Raw genomic sequence first — 24,649 nt, forward strand, 5'->3', positions numbered from 1 at the left:
GAAATTAAAGACTGGGACACCCGGACGCAAATCACGACCGGGACACAGGGAATATAAATGACGACCGGGACATAGGGACACAACTACAACGGGGACGCCGGGGGCACAGGCGGGATATATAAATGACGACCGGGACACAGGGATTGTTCGAATAGAAATTACAGACCGGGACACAAATGACGACCGGGACACAGGGAATATAAATGACGACCGGGACACTCAAAGAGAAATTACAAACTGGGATACCGGGACACAAATGACGACCGGGACACAGGGAATATAAATGACGACCGGGACACAGGGACACATCATTAGAATAATGAGGTATAGATCTGAATACGGATAGTTTTTCCCATGGACAATTATATGTTGCATGTTCAAGAGTCAGTAAACCTGACAATCTATTTATATGCACAGACAATGGGGCAGCGAAGAATGTTGTATATTCGCATGTTTTACGTAGTTAAAAACATATATATATATATATATATATATATATATATATATATATATATATATATATATATATATATATATATATATATATATATATATATCTATCTCTATTCACAGGTGTGACACAGGGACACAACTACAATGGCACGTAACTAATATGGCGCGTAACGACTTACGCGCGCGGGGTGGCTTGGGGGGGGCGCGAAGCGCCCCACCAACTAGGTGTTGGGGTGGACACAAATGATGACCGCTACACAGGGAAACAACAACAACGGGGACGCCGGGGGGCACAGGGGGATATATAAATGACGACAGGGACACAGGGAATGTTCGATTAGCAATCACCATCAACAAAGCTCAAGGGCAATCATTAGAATAATGAGGTATAGATCTGAATACAGATTGTTTTTCCCATGGACAATTATATGTTGCATGTTCAAGAGTCGGTAAACCTGACAATCTATTTATATGCACAGACAATGGGACAGCCAAGAATGTTGTACATTCGCAAGTTTTACGTAGTTAAAAATATATACATATCTATCTATATTCACAGGTGGGACACAGGGACACAACTACAATGGCGCGTAACTAATATGGCGCGTAAAGACTTGCGCGCGCCCGGGGGGGCTTGGGGGGGGGGCGCGAAGCGCCCCCACCAACTAGGTGTTGGGGTGGCGCGAAACGCCACCCCAACAGGTAGTATTTTATAAAATTTGCCCATTGTTCACGCATAGTATTTGTTATTGGGGAGTATTCATACATTTTTGGGTGGGGAGAGAGAGAATTTTCTGCTGTTTTTTTTTTCAAGGGGAGTTTTCCATGGGGAGGTAAGTTTCCAGGTGGTGAACTTGCCAGGGGAAATTTTACACTGAGGGAATTTTCCAGAAATCCTAAACAAAAATTATTTTTGTATATCTTGCTTTCTCTTTTCCATCTCAAATTTACGCGTAGAGTTGTTACGGGTAAGTGTCCGGGATAAATTTTTTACCAGGATTGAATTGTCTAGATGATATATCCCTGGGGAGGCGGATTTGTCCTTTTTAAAAAAAAATGTTGAGAAATGAAATACGACAAACAAGTTCCTTCAACTGAAAGTAAAGAGCTACATTAAAACTTACAACTAACAGAAATTATTATGTATATGAAGGAGGTTGTCCCCTCCTCAACGCCATACTCTTAACGCTAAAGTTTGAATTTTATGATTCTTTCAGAACGAGTCCTGAAATAATGGGTCCTTTAATTACAACAATAAGAAGCTCTTTTAAAAGAACTAAAAACAACTTTAGCGTAAAAAGCGAGGTGTTGAGGAGGGGGCAACCGTTTTCCTATTCGTAATAATTTCTGTTCGTTTTAAGTTTTAATATTGCTCCTTACTTTCAGTTGAAAGAACATGTTTCTTTTATTTAACTTACACTTAAGGTTCGCCATATTCACCCGCACGCTCACCGCTGGGACGATTTAGGGACCACAGATGTTTCTTTCACCTCAATCTATTATTTAACGACGATTTACGGATCATAGACGTTCGTTTCAGCTCAACCAACTATTTATGAATCATGGAAGTTCATCTCAGCTTAGTCAGAAGAAAGAAAAAAAAAACACATAAAAGACATGGTTTTGTGATATTGGTATTGCTGCGAGTAATTGAAGACACCAGCCTTTTATATTATGAAATTAAAGAAAAAAAAAAACAGTTTTTTTACTGAAAGCAAGGAGCGACATTAAAACCCAAAACGAAAAGCATTTATTCTAATAACTTTTTTGTTGTTTCAAAAAGTAGAGTAGTGATAAAGAGTCAAACTTTGGCGTAAAGAGCGAGGCATTGAGGAGGAGACAGCCCTTTTCATATAAGAAATAATTTCTGTTCGTTTAAAATTTTTAATGCCGTTCCTTACTTTCAGTTAAAAAACCTCTTTTTTTATTTTCTGAACGTTTTTGAATAAATATAGGTTTTGAATTTGGCTCACCGTGCATGAATAATTAAAACGAAATTCTAATTTTAATTTCATCTTTATTGCCTGAATGGCTTTCTAAAAATTCTGATCGGACGATTTTGGGAAAAAAAGGACAATAGAACTTTTAATTTATGAACGTTTTTATTAGTAATAAACAAACGGAACTTACGAATTAACTTTCGGAACGAACTTCTATATTCGTATGTTTTTATTACGTATATAAGGGGGTTCACCCCTCGTTAATACCTCGCTCTTTACGCTAAAGTTCGAATTTTGTTCCAGTTCTTTATGAATGATCTCTGAATCACAAAAGGTTTAATTAGAATAAATAGCTCTTATGAAAGCTCTAAGAAAACTTTAGCGTAAAGAGCGAGGTATTGATGAGGGGGCGAACCCCTTCATATACTTAACAATTTCTGTTCGTTTTAAATTTTGGAGTTACTCCTTATTTCTAGTTGAAAAAAAACTTTTTTTTTCTATTTAATTTCTGATCGTTCTTTCAATAATACTGGGAAATCCGGCTACCTCTACATGGAAAATTCCCTTCCCCATAAAAAATTCTTCCATGAAAAGATCATCCCACGTAACCTTCTCTCCAGACCCTCCCCCCCAACCAACAGAAAAATCCCCCTGGAAACGTCTGTATACTTCTCAATAACTAATACTATATATAAACAGTGGACAAAGTTCACAACTTGCAGCCCCGGGGACTACGGGGGGTTAAGTCATCCTCGAAGACATAGTTATTCGATTTTAACTATGCTGAGAAAACTGGCCATCTCAAAATTTTGATCGGGTTACTTCGGGAAAAAATTAACATGGGAGGGGGCCTAGGTTCCCTCCAACTTTTTGACCGCTAAAAAAGGGCACTAGAACTTTTAATTTTCGTTAGAATGAGCCCTTTTGCAATATTCTAGGACCACTGTGTTGATACGATTACCCCTAGACAAAAAAAAATTAACACGCATCCGTGATCTCTTTTATGGCAAAAAACACAAAATTCCCCATTTTGTAGATAAGAGCTTGAAACCTCTACAGTAGGGTTCTCTGATACGTTGAATCTGATGGTGATGATGAATTCTTCTTTCTCCAGTTATGCGAATGCCTGCAGCACATTAAAGACTCTCACATCTAGTATTGAGCATCTGGCATACTAGTGGGTGCTTATAGGTGACCTAAACTGTGACATTAACGTTTCGCGACACATGTGGAAGCGCTTTTTCAGTGTCTACTCTCAGTATTTAAGGTCCTAACGACAGACCTCAGTTTTACATATATCCACTGTAGTGGTTCTGTCTCAAATTTGTACCACTGTATCTGCTCTCCTTCATTATTAGCTTCAGCAGTACATTTCGATGAAGATGAGAGATATTATGATCATTTATTACTCGAACCAACCATCACTGTCGCAAAAGAGCTTTGAAAAACGTGATTGGTCTAGTGCGAACATACCTCTTTACCTTGCTACAATTGGAGCTCTACTGTCCACCGTGTGTGTCCCTTTCCATCTTCTTTGCACAGACGCGTACCCCACTATTGACAATGCTCGTGCTGATTTGAATTACTATTACGGTGACATTATCTCATGTATAAAGCAAGCCGACTGCTCGTAAAGTGTTTGCAGCAAAAAGTAAGTTGGCAAAGTCAGGTGTATTTGTTTTAGAAAACGTAACTAAAAAGCGTCGGGATCTATTAAACGCGGCTCGCAGCACCTTTGGCCCAAGAAGTGTTTGGTCTGATCATGGTCAAATTCTAGCCAAAGTTACTGGTGAAACTCGTATACGCAAAATAAATTATTTGCATGAATGTATTAGTATGTGACTGGTTAATATTTTCTTGATGCGTATCCTTTCCTAAGTCATTCTTTTTTACAGTTTCTTTTTATTTCGTTTCATTTATTTATTTATTTTTTTTTATTTTTTTTTTTTCATGCTCATGGTTCATCCCAATAGTACCTTCTGTGCTATTAATTTTTTGTGTGTTTATAATCCTTTGACAGGTTTTTCTTTCGTAATAGATTTAGGTAAAGATTCTTTTTTGTTCATCTGGTGATTTAAATGGACTCCAAGTAAAACCTGCTTTTGTCAATATTTTAAGTCGTGAGAGACGCCTTTGCGAGCTTGAAAATAATCCTTTTGATCTAATTAGTATTGTGAATAATTCTGCGGGTCAGGTTAATCAAAACCTGACTAATACAAACCCTGTTTGTAATAGTAAATATGTTTCGGAATTGGGGGGAGAGGAGGTTACCAAAGGAAATTATTCTCTGACTGCACTTCAGCTTAACATTCAGGGTCTTTCCTCGTCAACAGATAATTTAAGACAAATAGTTTCGGATGGACAGCCTGATGTTGTTGGTTTGTGCGAGACATTTTTGGATTCTGGCAATGAAATGCTATTGGATATCCATGGCTACAAAATGGAACATATAAACCGCTGCAAGATGGCTAAAGGAGGTCTTGCCATGTATATATCTAGTAATTTGCATTATTGCTTACGGGATAACTTATCAAGGAATTTTGAAGGTATCTTTGAGTCACAATTTATAGAAATTAGAGTTAATGGTATTGATCTAATCATAGGCAATATTTATCGTTCTCCTAGTGGCGCGGTTTCGTTGTTTCTTCGGAATCTTGAGGAAATACTTGACATAATATTGAAACGTCCGTGTCAGTTAATCATAATGGGTGACTATAATATAAATTTGATGGATTCAAATTCTTCGGCTTCAGTTGATTTTCTTTCAACCATACTTGCCGCAAGAACTCTACCAACTACATCCATCCCCACACGAGTAACTAATGTTACAGCTTCTTTGATTGACAATATCTTCTCTACGCTTTGCTTGAAGGAAAACTCAATTTTAGTTACTGATATCTCCGATCATTTTCCCATAGTATTGGTAATAGTATCGCTTCCACAGCTACTTTATCTCGGTCTAAGTCGGACTTTAGATCTTACCTCGGGCCGTCTTGTGTTAAGTCTATGTTTCTAGAGCCAGTAACCGAAATTGAAATTACTAAAATTGTTAATGGCTTGAAAGACTCATCTTCATCTGGGCCAGATTCTATTCCTACTAAGGTAGTTAAATCTATTCTTCCTTCAATAGTTGTGCCTCTTACAAAACTTGTTAATCTTTCATTTAAATATGGGGTTTTTCCAGATCCTCTTAAGCGTGCTCGGATTATTGTTCTGTATCAAGGTGGACCAAGAAATGATCCAGCAAATTATCGACCAATTTCAATTTTATCAGTATTTAGCAAAATCTTCGAAAAGGCTATGCTTTCTCGTCTGCTTAAATTTCTAAAATCTAAAGAGTTTCTTCATGATTTTCAATTTGGTTTCCGAATGAAGCACTCCACTGAGCATGCCTGTATGACCCTTTTGAATTTTATACATTCTGAATTGGATTCGGGATTAATTCCGGCTGCTATATTCCTGGATATTCGCAAGGCATTCGATTCCTTAACCCATGAAATTCTTCTATCGAAGATGTCTCATTTTGGCATTAGGGGTAATGTATTTTCTTGGTTTCAATCTTATTTGAATGATAGGTTAATTTCTGTCAATCCACAATTTAATTTCTGTCAATCACAAGTGAATTTTGGCGCCCTCAGGGATCAGTTTTAGGGCCAGTGCTATTTTTGATTTATATAAACGATCTTTTTTACGCAGTAAAAAAGCAGAAACCTATTCATTGCTGTAGACTCTGTCATCCTAAACCTTCCCTTGCCCATAGTGCCAGCTATAGTTCGCCATCTTCTGATGTCCTTGTTTGTTTTGCTGATGATAGCACACTCGGCACTTCGGGGAACTGTGAATCCGAGCTTCGATTAAACTTGGAATACTTGTTTGAGAGAGTAATTTCATGGCTTGATGCTAACTTTCTTACCCTAAATTATTCAAAATCCAATTTTTTGATATTTTCGCATGTTTCACAGATTTATCCCAAGTTATCAGAAATTCATCAGCCAAATGGGATAATTCACAGATCTAAAGATCGATATGTTCGTTTTTTGGGCATTCTTGTTGATGAAAACTTGTCTTTCAAGCGTCACATTGATTTGATTAAAATGAAGATATGCAGGAGTCTCGGTATTTTAAAGAAACTCAAACATATTTTCCCTGGATCAATTTTGGAAATCCTTTTTCACTCCTTGATCCGATCTTACGTTTCCTACTGTCCAATAGTATGGATGTCAACCTTTCCTTCACTGTTAAAACCACTTTCTGAGGTTTATAATAAATCTAGAAACCTCATTGAGGAAACTAACCGTTCAAGAGTTATCCCATTACTTGATCTCGAGTCACTGTATATTCTTTCGTGTGCATGTTTTACTTTTTCTCAGCTTCATGGTGACCTCCCCCGTCCCCTAAGTGTTCAGCCATCTTTCACCTCTGATCAGAATAATTATAATCTTCGCAATACCGAAAATCATATTCAAGTTCCTTTTACTCCTTGTGTAAGGTCAGACTTTAATCCTTTAATTGCGAGTTATATTGTACGGAATAAGTTGCCCGAATCAGCTCGAAGGTGCCACTCATTCGGTTTGTTCAAAAAAAATTATTAAAAATTCATTGGCTTCTTAGAAATTATTTTATCTCTTTTTATATGTGTATTTGCGTGTATGTATGCATATATATATTTCCTTATTATTTCATTGGAGTCTATTTTATCTACAGATCTACACAATTAATTTAGTCTATTCAATCTATTAGTCTATTTAGTTTTGTTTTCTATACTTTTTCATTTTATTTATATTTTCCTCTCTTCTCCTTTTTGCTCTTCTCTCTGTGAGTAAGTGATTATTTTTTTTTCTTCTCTGAGTAAGTGGCTCGTTCATTTTCCCCTTTTTTACAGGTCAAAGAGCGTTTGGGGAAATAGTAAAATGTAATATTGTATGTGTGTTTCGTGATGAATAAATCTTATCTTATCTTGATCCTATGCTGAAAAAAAAAATCAAGAATAAGGCCAAATTCTGGTTAAGAATCTGGTCTGCCTGTGGTTGACCTTCTCGGGGTACTGTGTTCGATCTAAAACAAAAGACGAAACTCGAATATAAGCGCCATCTTCGCGCCGTTCGTTACTCCGGTGAAACTTTTCCGAAAAGTAATAGTGAGTGGCGAAAAGTGATAAATTCTGCCAAGTTTCTGGATACAAGTTCTAGTGATGTTATACCTCGTCCATCATGGATCGAACATTTCACGTTTGCGCGAAAAAAATTTGCCGTCACGTTTAGGTCAGAGACATGTGATTCCAGTTGAAAAGTCGGCTATTGTTAAAGGTATTAAGGGATTAAAATCAAAATCTTTGGATCTTGATGAGATTAGTGTTTTGAATTTTGTTCCTAATTCTTTTGGACTGGTATCTCATCTCCAACTTCTTTTTTTTCAAATGTGTTTTAGTAGTTCTTGTGTCTCCAATTCGTTCTTATGCGGTAGTGTCACGTCACTTCTAAAAAAAGGAAAAAAACCGGTATCTTGCAGTTCTTAAAGGCCCATAACGGTAGCATGAACTCTTAGCAAGCTTTTTGAATGCCTCCGGCTACCTTATATCACTGAGCTTGCTCTAAATGATGATAATCAATTTAGTTTTAGATCTGGCGGTAGGCTGTCAGCATGCTCCGTGCTTTGACTTCTTTGGTAAAAGATGTCATTCGCACTCGTCGCGTACTTCATTTCGCAACCCTAGACTTGTCTAAAGCATTTGACAGAGTTTGTCATACTCAAGCATGGACAGCGTTATGCCAGAGAGGAATAAATCTGTCAGTAATTCACGGGCTTCGTTTTTGGTACTCCCATTCTTACCTTCGCCTTAAGTCATTAGATAATTCTTATTTTGGTCATACCCCTATTCGTTACGGAGTAACAAAAGCGGGAGTTCTTTCTCCAAATAGTTTCAATGCTTGTATTGAAGATGGGCTATCAAAAACATCAACTACGTACCTACTGGGACCATCTGATAGCTCGTATCTGGCTTATGCGGATAAACTTCTTCTGATTAGTCAAACTGAGTCTGGTCTTGCCCGTTCAGTGAAGTCAGTTACTTCTGCTTTCCGCGATATCGGCCTGTACCTAAATATTGACAAGTGCAAGTTTCTTGTTTTCAACGGTAACAATTGTTCAGAATCACTTTACTGCGGTGGTTTTAGTATCCCCCTGTTAAATCGTTTCGCTGGCTTGGCATAACAGTTTGCGATTTTATGAATGCTCTCCCATCTCGTGTTGTCAAAGACATTAGTGATAAGCTGATGCTCGGTTACTCTAAGATTGTAGCAAATCGTGAACACTATAAGAGATTAAATAAAAAAAAGTTTTTCTTAACTGAAAGTAAGGGGCGTTGAGTTTCCTCCTCAACGCCCCGCTCTTTACGCTAAAGTTTGACTCTTTCTATTAACTCTACTTTTTAAAACAGGAAAAAACTTTAGCGTAAAGAGTGGGGCGTTGAGGAGGAAAAGCCCCTTTCATATACGAAGTAATTTCTGTTCGTTTTCAGTTTTAATGTCGCTCCTTACTTTCAGTTAAGAAAAACTTGTTTTTTTTCTTTAATTTCTGGACGTTTTTGAATTAATGCATGTTTTGATCTTGGCTCTCCACACATAAATAATTATGACGAAATTTGCATAGTAATTTTTTTTTGGCTAAATGGCTTCTTCATAGCTTTAATCGGAAAATTTTGAGAAAAAAAAAGCGAGGGAGGAGGCCTAGTTACCCTCCAATTTATCGATTACTTAAAAAGGCAACTAGAACTTCTGATTTTTACGAACGTTTTCATTAGTAAAAAATATACGTAACTTACGAATTAACTTACGTAACGAACTTCTATATTTGTATGTTTTTATTGCGCATATGAGGGGGTTTGTCCCCTCGTCAATACCTCGCTCTTTACACTAAAGCTTAAACTTTGTCCCAATTCCTTAAGAGTGGGAGAATTAAGGAGTTCGTTACGTAAGTTAGCTTGTAAGTTACGTATATTTATTACAAATAAAAAAGTTCGTAAAGTTCTAGTTACCTTTTTAAGTAGCCAAAAATTGGGTGGCAACAAGGCCTCCTCCCCCACCCCTTTTTTTTATCAGAATCTCCGATCAAAACAATGAGAAAGCCATTTAGCCAACAAAAAATCAATATGCACAAATAAGAAACAAGTTTTTTTTAACTATAAGTAAGGAGCGACATTAAAACTTATAACGAACAGAAATTATTCCGTATATGAAAGGGGTTGTCCACTCCTCAACGACTCGCTCTTTAAACTAAGGTTTTTTATTGTTTTAAAAAGTAGAGTTGTGAGAAAGAGTCAAACTTTAGCGTAAAGAGCGGTGCTTTGAGGAGGGGACAACCCCTTTCATATACGGAATAATTTTTGTTCGTTTTAAGTTTTAATGTCGATCCTTACTTGCAGTTAAAAAATCTTGTTTTTTTTATTTAAAACTTTATATAAAACTTGTTTATAAGGGTGTCTTAGAGCCATTTGTGTCAGTTCTAAGATTTTGCATGGTTGAAGGAAAACTTTTTACTCAAAAGTATTAAATTAAAAAACTATTATTCAAAGAAATTTTAACTTCCTTAAAGAACATAAAAAATTTGATGATATTCCCTCTTTCCCACCAGATTTTCAAACAAAAAATGAAACTTCAATAAAGGGAATAAACTAAATCTTGACATGATTTGAAGACTGCGGGGGAATATATTTGCAGTTCATAACAATCAATAGGGATAAGAAGAAAAAATATTGTCCCTTTTTGAGAATATTCTTCCTGGTGTTATTTGCATAAAACTTTTAAGATCCCTATTCAAAAGGAAACATAACTTTGTTATATAGGTCGATAGTTTCTACGACTCTTAGTAAAAGCTAGAAAAACCTTTTCTCGTAAGAAAATAAATGCAGATGAATGAGAAGCTATTGGAAAGGGAGCTGGAAACGCTATGCAAATAGTGAAAAGCTTACCATGAAGTGCTTTCAAATACGCTTTTCCAGCCGAAATCAACTGCTTTGCTCCGGGGTTAAACTTATCCAATATGTTCTGGAATAAAAATAAAAAAATCAGGCGTAAAAATAGAAAAATAAATTAGACATTTTTTAATTTTTATGAACAGGTTACATGTTTTTGAATCATATCCATCATGCATGGAGATCAACGTCAAAAGTAGGGGCATCAACGAACTTGAAATTAAGTGTTCTTGCCAATACTCATTTTCCCCTTAATTAAGAATCACACCTTTTCTCTACAGGAACATATTGAAGGTTTTTGTTTGTTAGTTAAAAGATGTTGATTTTAAAAGACCCTATTGCAAGATTTATTTTTTAACCTAGGTTGACGCGGAAAACAAGAAAGAGGTAGAATCAAGAGAAAATGAGTAAAGTAGGTAGCAGAATTGAAGTTGCATGAAGGGTCAAATGACAAGAAATCAGAGGCAACGCTATAGTGTTGCCTATATACAGGCCATACGGCGCCAACGTTTTGTCATTTAGTTATAATTTTCCCCAGAGGTAATCTACATGGAAGGGTTCGTCGAATAAACTTTGGAGGGGACCCATTCGATTGGAAATCGTAAATTTTAGTGCTCTTTTTAAGAGTCAAAGGTGATAGAAGGGCCACTAGGCCCTCCTACGCCCTTTTTCCCAAAAGTATCCGATGAAAATTTTGAGAAAATCATTTTGTTAAAAATAATTGAAGGGTCAGATAACAAAGACTCCGGTGTCGAGACAACCACCCTAGGCCCAGGGGCAGGCGTTGTAAGATATGCCCTGGTGCCATTTATGGTTCATATGGAAGGGATACTCGTAAAAACTTCAGAGAGGGCTCATTTGATTGGAAATTGAAAGCTGTAATTTAGTTTTTGAGATTCAAAAGAGATTGGAGGTAGCCCCCCCCCACACTTATTTTTCCCCAAATGCATCCAATGAAAATTTTGAGAAGGCCATTTTGTTAAAGATAGTGGAACGGTCAGATAACAAAACTCAGGTGTCGACACAACCCCCTAAGGCCCGGTGGCAGGAGTTATGTCCTGCGAGTATTTATGGTTCTTATGGAAAGGGTGCTCGTATAAACTTCAGAGAGGGCTCATTTGATTGGAATTTGAAAACTCTATTGCAGTTTTTGAGATTTAAAGAGATTGGAGGGTAAATAGACCCCCCCCCCTCCACACCCCTGTTCCCCCCAAATGCATCTGATAAAAATTTTGAGAAGGCCATTTTGTTAAAAATAGTTGAAAGGTCACATAACAAAACCCAGGTGTCGACACAACCCCCCTCCCCCCAAGGCCCAGGGAAGGCGTTATAAGTTATGTTCTGGGAGCATATATGGTTCTTATAAAAGGCATATATGGTTCTTTTGAAAGTTTCTTATGAAACTTCAGAGAAGGGTCATTTGATTAGGAATTGGAAGATCTAGTTCCCTTTTTAAGAGTCAAAAGAGATCCAAAGGTAAATAGCCCCCCCCCCTAAGCCCTTTTCCCCAAACCCGTCCGATAAAAATTTAGAGATAGACATTTTGTTAAAAATAGTTCAATGGTCAGATCAGAAAAACTCCGGTTGCGATACAGCCCCCCATGGCCTGGGAGCAGGCGTTGTAAGTTATGCCCTCGGGATTTGTACGATTCTTATGGAAGGGACGCTCGTAAAAAGTTCAGGGAGGGCTCATTTGAGTGGAAATTGAAAGCTTTAGTTCACTTTTTTAGAGTCAAAAGAAATCGAAAAGGAACTAGTCCTCCCATGCCTTTTTTCATATCTATCCGATACAAATTTTGCGATAGCCATCTTTTTAAACAGTTCAAAGGTCAGATAAAAAAATCTCCCGTGTCGACACAATCCTCCAGGGTCAGGGCTAGCCGTTGTAAGTTATATCCATGGGGCATATAGTTCTTATGAAAGAGATGCTCGTATAAACTTCAGAGAGGGCTTATTTGATTGGACAATAAAAGTTCTAGTTCACTTTTTAAGAGTCAAAAGAGATCTAAGGGCAACTAGCCCCTCCACGCCCTTTTCCCCAAAGCCCATCATATAAAAAAATTTGAGATCACAATTTTGTTAAAAATAGTTCAGAGGTAAGATAAGAAAATCTCCGGTGTCGATGCAACACCCCCCCCCCCAGAACCGGGGACAGGCGTTGTAAATTATGCTCTGGGGGCATATATGGTTATTATGAAGGGATGCTCGTATAAAATTCGGTGAGGGCTCATTTGATTGGAAATTGAAAGTTCTAATTCATTTTTAAGAGTCAAAAGAGATCCAAGGGCAACTAGCCCCCTAGCCCTTTTCCCCCAAACCCATCCGATACAAATTTTGAGATATCCATTTTTTCAAATAGTTCAAACATCAGATAACGAAAACTCCGAGGTTGACACAGCCCCCTAGAGCCCGGTGCAGGTGTTTGAAGTTATGCCCCGGAGGCGTATAAGGTTTTTGTGTACGGGGTGTAAGTCGTGTAAGGGGTCGTCATATAAACTTCAAAGGTGTCTCATTTGATTGGAGATTGAAAGTTCAAATTACCTTTTTGTGAGTCAAAAGTTAATGGAAGGCATCTACCCCCCCCCCCCCCACCTGACACAAACACCCTCTTTTCTTCAAATCCATCAAATGAAAGTTTTGAGGTAGTTAGTTCGTTTGAAATAGTCCAACGATAAGATAACAAAAACTTCGGGATCAAGTTTTCCCCCGAGTCCGGAAGCAAGTATTTTAAGCTATGCCCGACGACATATAAGGTTTTATGTAAGGGGTTGTCGAACAAACTTCAGAAATGGCTCGTTTGATTGGAAAGGGAAATTGCTAGTTACTTTTTAAGAGTCATAAAGATTCATCGGAGGGTATCTACTCCCCCAAGACCTTTTTCTCAAATGCTTCCGATAAAAATTTTGAGATAGCTATTTTTTCAAAATAGTCCAAAATTCAAGTTAATATAAATTAGGGGTTAAGACATCCTCCATAGCACCCGGGATAAGAATTGTAACTTATGCATGTTGTAAGTTTTTAAGAATGGAAAGTGACCAAAAAGTAACAAGCCCCACACCCTTGTGCCTTTTTTCTCCAAATAAAATCTTCCCTAGCCTCTGGGGCAAGGATTGTAACTTACTTAAGCTATCCATTATTAGAATATAAGGTTCTGTGGAAGGGGTGGTCGCATTAACTTCGGAGGGGGCTCATTCGATCGGAAACTGAAACTTCTAGCCTTTTTTTAAAAGTCAAAAGTAATTAATGACCATCTAGTCCATGCCCCACTCTCCCAGAGGGCATCCGGTAAAATTTGGAGATGGCCATTTTGTTCAAAACAGTTCAAAGGCGAAATGACTATGCTTCCAGGGTTGACCCCACCCAGCCCCGGGGAAATGGCTCTGAGCTATGGAACTTGATTATTGTTACTTTCATACTTTTTTTTACTTTGATGCTTGGATTTAATGATTAACGGGGTAACTTCGATTTACGGTGCAAGGGCTGTAAGTTGTGCAAGTTGCTTATTGTTACTTTGATACCTTGTTAGCTTTGATCCTTTCTTTACTTTGATGCTTTGATATTGTTGCTTTGATGCTACTATTGATACTTTGATGAAAGTTTGATGTTGAAAAAAAATCTTATTTTGAAATAAGAAGTTTTTTTAAAAGCTTGAAACTTTTTGCAATCGAGAAACGAACAAAAATTAATGAAAAAAACTTTCGAAAGTCATTTCCCCAATTTCTTCCGAAAGAATTGGGGTTATGCACTTCTTATGGTTGGTGTCTTCACTACAAACAATAGTATGGCTATTGCCTGTTTCCCAAACTGTAAAAGTATCATTATCTTACTTAACTGGCTGCAAGGTTAGTTTACCTTTTTTTTATTGTAATAATTGGGAAAACAGAATTCAAAGACAAATGAGAATTGGATTAAGGATTGGTTGTTAGACCACGGTCGTCTTCAGGGAGTAAGGGTTATGTACTTCTAATGAATAGTGTTGAATTAAGGATTGGTTATTAGACCGCAGTTGTTTCCAGGGAGTGGAGGTTTTGTACTTCTACTGAATGGTGTCTTCACTACAAACAAGAGTACAAGAGTATTTGAACAAGAGTGTTTGTTGCCCGTTACTCTAAGGGTAAAAGTATAAGGCCTGCTATGTATTTGACGCTTTACTAAAGGAACTATTTTGCAAATATTTTCTTTTGTTCTTATTAAAACAGTGAAAATAAAATGAAAATTACAGTGAAACCAGACCAGAATTTACCAAAGGCCCCCTAGGCCCTGTGGCTTTCACTATTCCTGAACTTTTCGGGATTTTCCCTAAAATATCGCAAAAACGCTTGAGTATAAAGGCGTTAAAGCTTAAAAACAGACCCAGGCGAAACAAAATCTTGATCTGGTGACCATTCATCAATTAATTTTATTATATATCCAACATTCAGTTTAATTTATTAATTCATACCAAAACTGTTAATTTATTTTGGAATTAAAAGAAATGTTTTGAAATAGGGAATTTTGCAAAGCTTGAAACTTTGGCAACCAAAGACAAACAGAAATTAATTAAGAAAAAACTTCCCGAAAAAGAAGTTTTCTAAAGAAAAGTAAAGGATATTAAACTTAAGATCAGAAACCCACAATAACTCAAACTCAAAACAACCGGAAGTAACTATTAAAAAATAAATGAAACCCAAAATGAACAGATATTAAATAAACAATCATAGCAAAAAAAACAACATGCAACAGGTAGGCAACTAATATAAATGAATAAATAAATTTCAAAACGAGCAAAGCTTAAGTTGAATATGCAAATCAAGCTCAAAACAAACACAATTTTTTTTTTTATTGAGGCATAAATGAAACCCAAAACGAACAGAAATTAAATAGACAATCATAGCAAACAAGCACACAATAGTTATTAATATAAACGAGTAAATAAATCTTAAAACAAGCATTGAATATGCAAATCAAGCTTGAAACAAACAAAAATCTCTACAAGGAAGAGTTTGGGTTTTGCCTCCTCCTTTCACTATAAAAGCCTAACACCTACTACGCCATTAGCACTTTATTGAAAACGAATTATATTACGATTACTTTCTTTTGTACTTGTTACAATATTGAAAATGAACATAAAAATTACAGTAAGATTAAATTTTGAACTGATGAGCATTCAGCAATTAATATCATTATATATCACATATTTAGTTTAATTTCACTAGTTCTTTTCAAGACTGTTCAAGATAAATATAGCTTCACTGCAAACAAGAGTTTGCCTACTGCCCCCTTCACTAGCTGTAAAAATCTAAAGCCTGCTACGTCATTGGCGCTTCACTTAAAACGAATTATATTACAAATATTTTATTTTCCAGTTATTGCAGCATTGAAAATGAAAATAAATTACAGTGAAATAAAATCTTGAACTGATGATCCTTCAACAATTATTAGCATTATATATTAAACATTCAGTTTGATTTTATTTGTATTTTTCAAGACTGTTCAAGACACATATAGTTTTCAGTAAAGCGAAAATGACGCAGTAAGTTTTGGACTTTTACAGTGAAAGAAGGAAGTAAAACCCAAACTCTTCTTTGTAGAGATTTGTTTACGTTTCAAACTGGATTTGCATATTAAATTTAAGTTTCACTCATTTTAAGATTTATTTACTTATTTATATTAATACCCATTGTTTGTATGTTTGCTATGATTGTTTATTTAGTTTCTGTTCGTTTTGGGTTTCACTTATGCCTTAATAGCAAAATCCTTCTGTTTGTTTTAAGCTTGATTTGAACATTTAACTTACTCGTTTCGAGATTTATTTATTCATTTATATTAGCATCTGTTGTATGTTTTTTTCCTATGATTGTTTATTTAATTTCTGTTCGTTTTGGGTTTAATTTATTCCTTAATAGTTAGTCCTGGTTGTTTTGAGTTTGAACTATTGCAGGTTTCTATTTCTTCCTATAATAAGTTTAATACGGCCTTTACTTTAAAAAAAAAAACCTTCTTTTTCGGAAAGTTTATTTTAAATTAATAAAGCAAAGACACTTCGAAATGAGAGTACTGACTTAACCTCTATATTTGATTAAATAAAAAAAAAAGTTTTTTTTTTAACTGAAACTAAGGAGCGACATTAAAACTTAAAACGAACAGCAATTACTTCGTATATCAAAGGGGCTGCCTCCTCATCTTGACTCTTTCTCTTCACTCTACTTTTTAAAACAGTAAAAAACTTTAGCGTAAAGAGCGGGGCGTTGATGAGGAGGCAATGTTATATACAGAAGGAGTGATTTGTAATAATTCTGGAATGGTCTTATTTGATTGGAAATCAGATGTTCTAGTGCCCTTTTTAAGATTTAGTGAGATCGGAGGATAAATACCCCCCTTTACATCTCGTATTTTCCCGAAATGTATCTGATAGAAATTTTGAGATGACCATTTGCCGTCGTAGAAAATTCGAAAAAAAAATCTTAATGGATTGGAAACTGAAAGGGCTAGTGCTCTTTTAATAGTCAAAAGTGATTGGAGGGCAGCTAACCCCCCTCCCACGCCCACCATTTGCCTAAACACGTCCAATCAAAATTTTTGGATAGTCATTTTGTTCAACTTAGTTGAAAGGTCCAAAAATTATGTATTTGAGGATGACGCCCCGCCCCACACCCCTCAGGCCAAGGGTTGTAAGATATGTCCTGGGGGCATATAAGGTATATACAAAAAGGAGGATCGTATAAATTTCGGAAGAGGCTCATTGGATTGTTAATCGTAAGTTCTAGTGCCATTTTTAAGATTCAAAGCGATCGGAGGGTGGATGCCTCCCCTCCCAAAGGAATCTGATAGTCAAAAGGGATTGAAGGACAACTAACTCCCTCTCAGACACTTTTCCAGTAAAGCGCAGATTGTGTTCTGGTCTTGAGAAGGCATGGGGGTGATCCGTCCTACTCATCCTAATTTTGTTCGTTTTGAGTTTGACTCGGCTATTTATTGCAATTTCTATTTGTTTTAAGTTTCATTTATTTATTGGTAGTGATTTGTAGTAGTTTTACGCTTGGAAGATTATTTGACTTAATTTTTGCTCATTCTTGGGTTAATGGAGCTCTTTACTTTCTTTGGAAAACTTGTCTGGTCTAATTTTTTTTTTTAATTACTTATTGAAAAGAACCAACTTTGTCAGCAACAAACGAAACTTGCATTACATCACACGGTCAATGCCACTATTGAAAGTGCAGTAAAAATCCTAATTAAAACTCTTGAACTAAAGAAAGACTTTTTTTCCTTTGTGCAAGCGGTCCCAAGTAAATATGAAAAAACTATAAAGGATTCTTGAAAGTTTTTGTTACTGTCTCTTAAGGGCTGTCCATCAACTTATCATTCTAACGAAAAAATAGGAAACAGAATAATTTTATTCTTTTCTCTAACAACTGTAATTGTGTACCCTCCATTCTTTGGTCTGATGGGAAAACTTTCCTTTACTCTTCGGCAACAAAAACAAAGAGGAAAACTAAACTCGGAAACAGAAAGGAAAATAGAATGAGATGGCTACGTTATTCATCATTATTCAGAGTGTTATTAAACTAACAGTCGAAAATATGTCGCTCAGTTTCTGTTTGACTTCTATTTAGGATTTTTAGGTAATGTGCTGACGATTTTGAGCCAGACAAAACTTAAGCCTATAATATTCATACTTGCAAAACCAAAATTGTAAAAGCGGCTTTTACTACAATATACGTTTTATTTTTAAAGATTAAGTTATAGCTGGGCTACCTTAGTTACACTCGCAATTGTAGCTAACCGGCAGTTGCATCTTATGCAAATGCCAGGTATGTTTAACCTTTTCCTTGTAGAATACACCCCTTTCTTAAAGGTTGGTGTGGCAAACTATTATTGTTCACATAATATGCAGGAGTAAGTTCAACGCTTCACTTCAATGTGATATTTTAGATATTAAATTGAATAAATTGAGGTAAGTTAGCTTTTTGAGAGTTAGCTTTTTAAACTTTTTAAAGTTTAGCTTTTTAAACGAAGTACTACCAAAAAGAAAATTTGAACAGTCATAAGGTAGACTAAATCTTTAAAGTTTCATAGAAATAATTGAGAGGCATATCTCCTAACACTAAATTGTATTGAACGTAAACTACACATTTCGAATAAATATTTCTAAAGTATGATATTTTTACTTTATAACTTCAAGTTAAGTCTGTTACAAAAATAGCGCTTCAAGTAACTTGGGAATTATCTAATTCATATAGTTGATTTTGTTCTTTAAGGTATGGAACAAACTTTTATTCCTCCATGGCTTCCTTGCATCAATCAGGAGAGTCGTAAAGTAACTTTAAAAGCAAATCCCAAAGGTTTCTGCAAAAGTTCCGTCAAACTTGACAAAAGAGATTAACCAGGAAAACTAACAAATGAAAAGAATTTCTATAGCTTACTGTAAGCAGAAATTGTACGAAGTTGTTTTAGCAGGACACGTTTACCCTTGGATAACAAAGACACTTTAAGGATTTTTTGCATGTGCCGGAGGTTAAACACTCTTCTTTGACGCCCTGGGTGCCTCTAAAGGTACAGGAGGATCAAGTCCTAAGATAATGCCAGTGTAGCGCGCGTTGAAATATGTAACTGTTAGTGCTTTACCGAAGAATTCAAGACTAAAATATCACATTGATACCAGATTTTCGCTTAAGAAACAATAACAAAATATTCAATATGCTTGATTTGTTGCGCTCAAAAACATTACCTTTTTTATGTTCTTACCACTTCATAGACTAAAACACAGATTAAATTACGTTTAATAATTCCAGGATGTTAAAAGCCTCAATTGGGGGGGGGGCTATGGAGAATGCTTGGAATGCTACCACTCCTCAATACCTCGCTTTTTATGTTTAAGTTTTTGCTACTTTAAAAAGCTTCTTATCGTAATTAAGCGGCCCCTGTGTTTCAGGAGTCGTTCTTAAACAACTGGGACAAAAAGTCAAACTTTAGCGTAAAGCAAGGTATTAAGGAGGGAATAGTCTCCTCATTTACAAAATAAGTTCCGTTCGTTTTCAGTTTTGATATTGCTCCTTAATTTCAGTTAAAAAAACTTGCTTTTTTAGTTCAATCTCTGATAGTTTTCCAAGTAATGCTGGGAAATCCGCCACCTTCCTCCACGGAAAATCCCCCGAAAAAATTCTCCTTGTAAAGTTACTTCCATGTAAAACACCCCCTGGAAAATTCCATCCTCGCTAAAAATTCCCCTCCCCCGCCCGAAAACTTCCAGCGGACAATCCTGCTTGAAAAATACACTTTAGCCTATTTTCATTTGAAAAAATGTTTTATTTTTATTTTACTTCTGATAGTTTTTCGATTTATGCCGGAAATCCCCTCCATGGAAATTTGTTCCCAGAATCACCCCCACCCCCAGTGGAAATTTTCGCTCACGGAAAAGTCTCCTATAATTTCTCTTGCTGATAATTCCTCTGTGAATAATTTCTCCTCAGGAAAATCCCCTCTCCACCAGAAAAATCTCACAGACAGTTTCAACCATGCTACAAATTTCTCCCAGATAATTTCCCGGAGTATCTCCAATGTAAAATTCAATTGCCAAAGAAAAAGTAAGACAAATTAAAATAATTTTGTATTTGAATTATTGCTAATTTACCCTGGAAAGTTCATTTTCTCAGGGTTGTTGCTTTGGACAGGGGCACCGTTTTGGGGGGAGGGGGAATTTGGAAACAGTATAAGAATCCAATTCTTGTGATTTATCCATTTTTATCAAAATCCCGTTTTTTTAGAGTTTCAGTTACTTTTGGCTGGGTCACGCCTTACAGTTCCTTACCACAAACTGTAAAATATACAAAAAATTGTAATTAACACATTTTGAAGGCACTTTACTGTGCTTCACAGTTCCCTCCCCTAATATGCAACTATATAGCCCAAATTACATATTTGATAAGTGTTTTTTCCGTTTCTTGATTTTGTCAGTGTCGATACACCGGTACACCGGTTGAAATATGAGCGACCCATGGAAAAATACTTGGAAAATATATAAACAGGGCTATTTATTTGCGCATTAGGGGGGGGGAGTTGGTGTTAGTGCTAAAGTATGGTGGAAATGCCTTCAAAGTGTAATAACTAAACTTGTTTGCGTATAATGAAGTAAGAATCGTTTTCTTAACACTTTTTCTTCACAATAGCCGCCAATTGTAGGCTGACACTTGTTATTTATTTGCTTAGAAAGCTGCACTTTTGTGTACTTTGCGATTTGCAGGGAGGGAGGACTGAATCCCGGTCATATGGACACCATTGCATCGATTCACTAAAGAAAGAAAAATAAGTATAGGAAAAGAAGGAAAAATTCACCTTATAAACGGCGTCTACAAATTTGAAATCTTCCTCACTTTCCATCTTCCAGTTATTTCAAACTAATATAAGACACTGACTCTTGTCAACTGTTCAGAAAATACTTTCCTTTTTTAGGTTGGAGTCTTGCGCTAAGAGAGAATCGGAAGCGGTCCGTAAAACAGACAAATATCGAATGAGCATTTGATATATTGTCATGTTCTTCTGCAAAAGATTGATTTGATTCAAGGCTAGTTATCGAAGCACGAGGGCGGATAAATAATATTTAGACGGTATTGACAAATATTAGGCCTGACTTAAATTGTGAAGCTGTAGTCTAATTACGTGGATGACTTTGATTACTTTATGACTATTATGAATTCAGGTATGAGCATTGTATTTTTCGAGCGATTATTGAAAAATAACAGGAATAAACACGACCTTGCGCTAATTTTTCATCCTGTATAATTAAATTCACAAAAATAATAGATGTAAATTAAAAAGGTTCATATCAGTAGATATCCTTGGGTTTTTGCGGAGACTATCACGATACCTCGTTAGAAAAAGCGGAGCAAGTTTTCATTCACCAAAAGGAGCAAAGAATGAATAGTGCTAATTATTGTTGCCTTTAGATGATTAAATAAAATACAGTTCGTTACCATTAAATACAGTTCGTTACCACGAACTGTTTGATCGCATATCAATAACCCTGTTCAATTTTCAAACAGTTCACAAATCCAAACAATGAAGAGCGTTTTATTTAATTTAACAATTGTGAAATTAAATAAAAAAACAAGCTTTTATCACTGTAAGTAAGGCGAGACATTAAAACTTAAAATGAACAGAAATTATTCTGTATATGAAAGGGGTTGTCCCCTCCTGAACGCCCCGCTCTTTACGCTAAAGTTTGACTCTCTCACAATTCTATTTTTTAAAACAATAAAAAACTTTAGCGTAAAGGGCGAAGCGTTGAGAAAGGGACAACCCCTTTCATATATGGAATAATTTCTGTTCGTTTTAAGTTTTAATTTCGCTCCTTACTTGCACTTAAAAAAACTTTTATTTTGTTTAATTTCTGAACGTTTTTGAATTAATATACGTTTTGATTTTAACTCACAGCACACGAATAATTAACAAAATTTGCATATTAATTTTTTTTCGGCTAAATGGCTTTCTCTTAGTTTTGATCGGACGATTTTGATAAAAAAGAGGGGGTGGGAGAGGATTTCCAATTTTCGGTTACTTAAAAAGGCAACTAGAACTTTTATTTTTTTGCGAAAGTTTTTATTAGGAATAAATACACATAACTTACGAATTATCCTATGTAACGAACTTCTATATTTGTCTATTTTTATTACGTATATGAGGGGGTTCACCCCCTCGTCAATACCTCACTCTTTAAACTAAAGCTTTAATTTTGTCCCATTTATTTAAGAATGACCCCTGAATCACAAAGGCCGTAGAATAAATAGTTGAAATTACTAAAAATACTTCAGCTTAAAGAGCAAGGAATTGTGGAAGAGAAGAACCCTCTTATATGCGTAATAATTTCTGTTCGTTTTAGGTTTTAATGCTGCTCCTTATTTCCAGCTAAAAAAAAAATCTCATTGTTTTTTTTTTAGCAATGCTAGAAAATCCAGCGACCCCTTCACGGAAATTCGCTTCCCTTATTATAAATTCCTCCATGGAAAGATCCTCCGACGTAACCCCCAATACCCCTCCCTCAACGCGAAAAACCCCTGAAAATGTCTGGAGACTTCCCAATAACCATTACTATATGTAAACAATTGTCAAGATTTGTAACTTGCAGCCCCTCCCCTGGGGACTGTGGGGGATTAAGTCGTCCCAAAAACACATAATTATTAGGTTTTTCGACTATGCTGAACAAAATGGCTATCTCATAATTTTGATCCCGTGAATTTGAGAAAAAAAATGATGGTGGGAGGGAGCCTAGGTGGCCTCCAATTTTTTGGTCACCTAAAAAGGGCACTAGAACTTTTAATTTCCGTTAGAATGAGCCCTTTCGTGATACTCTAGGACCACTGGGTCGATACGATCATCCCTGGGAAAAAAGAAAAAGAAAAAAAAATAAACATGCTTCAGTGATCTGTATTCTGGCAAAAATACACAATTCCACATTTTTGTAGATAGAAGCTTGAAACTTCTACAGTAGGGTTCTCTGATACGCTAAATCCGATGGTAAGATTTTCGTTAAGATTCTATTACTTTTAGGGGATGTCACCATCTATTTCTAAAATGAGGTAAATTTTTTCAGGCTCGTAACTTTTGATGGGTAATATTATACTTGATGACGCTTATATATTTGAAATTAGCATAAGAATTCAAGTCCTTTGACGTAACCATTGATACCAAAATTTCATTTTTTTAGATTTTCGGTTACTATTGAGCCGGGCTACTCCTTACTATAGTTCGTTACCACGAAATGTTTGATAGGTAAAGTAGAAATTACGTTACAGATTTTTCTTTTGTTTTATATAAATCTCGTGGTGTCGTTTGTGTTAAAAAAAATATAATACACATATTTTGACCGCAATGTTTTCTTTGCTCTTTACTCTTATATTTTTTCGCCAAAGAAATTGAATTTTATAATCCCAGTCATAATAATCATCGTGTTCCAATGGGTCAACAATTTAATGTGTATTTACGATTTACGGGAGACTATTTGCTGCTGTCAAAATCTTTATAATTTCTAAGGAGAGGTGTAGGTAGTTTTCTGTCCACAATACACGACTGCAGGTTTTACTTACAAAGAAGAAGGCAAAACACATCGCCATACAACTGATATTGAGCACAATTGACTGCATGATAGTTCGTCAGTCTGTTGACTCACAACTCTTCATTCCTACAACCATTTTAAAAAGGTTATAGTGAATATTGCCTTTTACACAATTAATTTAAAAAAAAACTTTTTCCGCAAAAGAAGTTTTCCAAAGGAATGAAATGGCCTACATTAAACAAAAGATGAGCAGCAAGGTGAGTCAAATAACATTTCAAGCGTAAAACAACTCTTAACCACTATCAATAAATAAATAAAACCCAAAACGAGCAGAAACTAGGAAGAGTAGGGCAGACATCCCCCAACTTTTTAAGACGAAAACATAATTTGTACTTTACTGCAAAGAATCATTACTCATGAGCTCATCTCATGAGCTCAAGCATAAGTCATAAAAACAAAGAAACAAAATTCTTGTCATAACCAAATTACTGAGAAAACAAATGAACGTGGATTGACAGTTTAATATATATACCGATATTCATTCCTGAAAAGTCTTGATAATTTTTAATTTATTGAAGTTAAAAAAGAGAAAATAATTAACATATATTGGTTTTCAGTAAAGGGCAAATTATATTCTCGTCTTTAAAAGGAAAGGGGCGTCCGCCTTGCTACTCTTAGTTTCTGCTCATTTGGAGTTTGACTCGGTTATTTATTGTAAATTCTGTTTGATTTGGGTTTCATTTATTTATCGATGGTGATTTACGGTAGCTTTACGCATGAAAATTATTTGATTTAATAATGCTCATCTTTGGTTTAATATTTGGTTTAGGGTAGTTGCCAAACTCTTGTTTATATTATTTCTATGCAATTTAAGCTTATTTTAGTATACACTTGAAGGTCTACTCGTTTTAGGATTTATCTATTAACCAATTTAAGTATCTGTTATCTTCATGTTTGATGTTACTGTTTATTTTAATTTCTGTACCATTTTGGATTTCATTTATTTATTTTTTGATTGTAATTTCTGACCATTCTAAGTTTGAATTATTATAGGACTTTATTTTTGCTACTCTTAAGCTTTAATATGAATCTTTACTTTTCTTTGAATAACTTTTTTGCGGCGTTTTTTCTTAAATTAATTAATAAAAATTTACCTAAAACAATTTTTCAAAGAAAAGTAAAGAGCCATATTGAGCTTGAGACCAGCAGAAATAAAAGCCTGTAATAATTAAAACTCAAAACTACCAGAAGTTACTACAA

At 35.6% G+C, this 24,649-nt stretch overlaps 1 protein-coding gene across 3 annotated transcripts in view; it reads right to left on the bottom strand.

Annotated features, from left to right (window-relative positions):
• LOC136029520 (BAR/IMD domain-containing adapter protein 2-like) overlaps positions 1-20,833 on the bottom strand; it is a 178,836-nt gene extending 158,003 nt beyond the window's left edge. For all 3 annotated transcript variants that reach the window (XM_065707976.1, XM_065707986.1, XM_065707995.1), the window contains exons 1-2: positions 20,674-20,833; positions 10,360-10,435 (exon numbers count right to left, since the gene is read on the bottom strand). In XM_065707976.1, the coding sequence (XP_065564048.1) occupies positions 10,360-10,435; positions 20,674-20,718 (121 nt within the window). In that variant the 5' untranslated portion in view covers positions 20,719-20,833. The remainder of the gene's footprint in view (positions 1-10,359; positions 10,436-20,673) is intronic.
• Positions 20,834-24,649: the final 3,816 nt, after the last annotated feature.

This window comes from Artemia franciscana, chromosome 1 (genome assembly GCF_032884065.1).
Source record: "Artemia franciscana chromosome 1, ASM3288406v1, whole genome shotgun sequence".
Lineage (NCBI taxonomy): Eukaryota > Metazoa > Arthropoda > Branchiopoda > Anostraca > Artemiidae > Artemia > Artemia franciscana.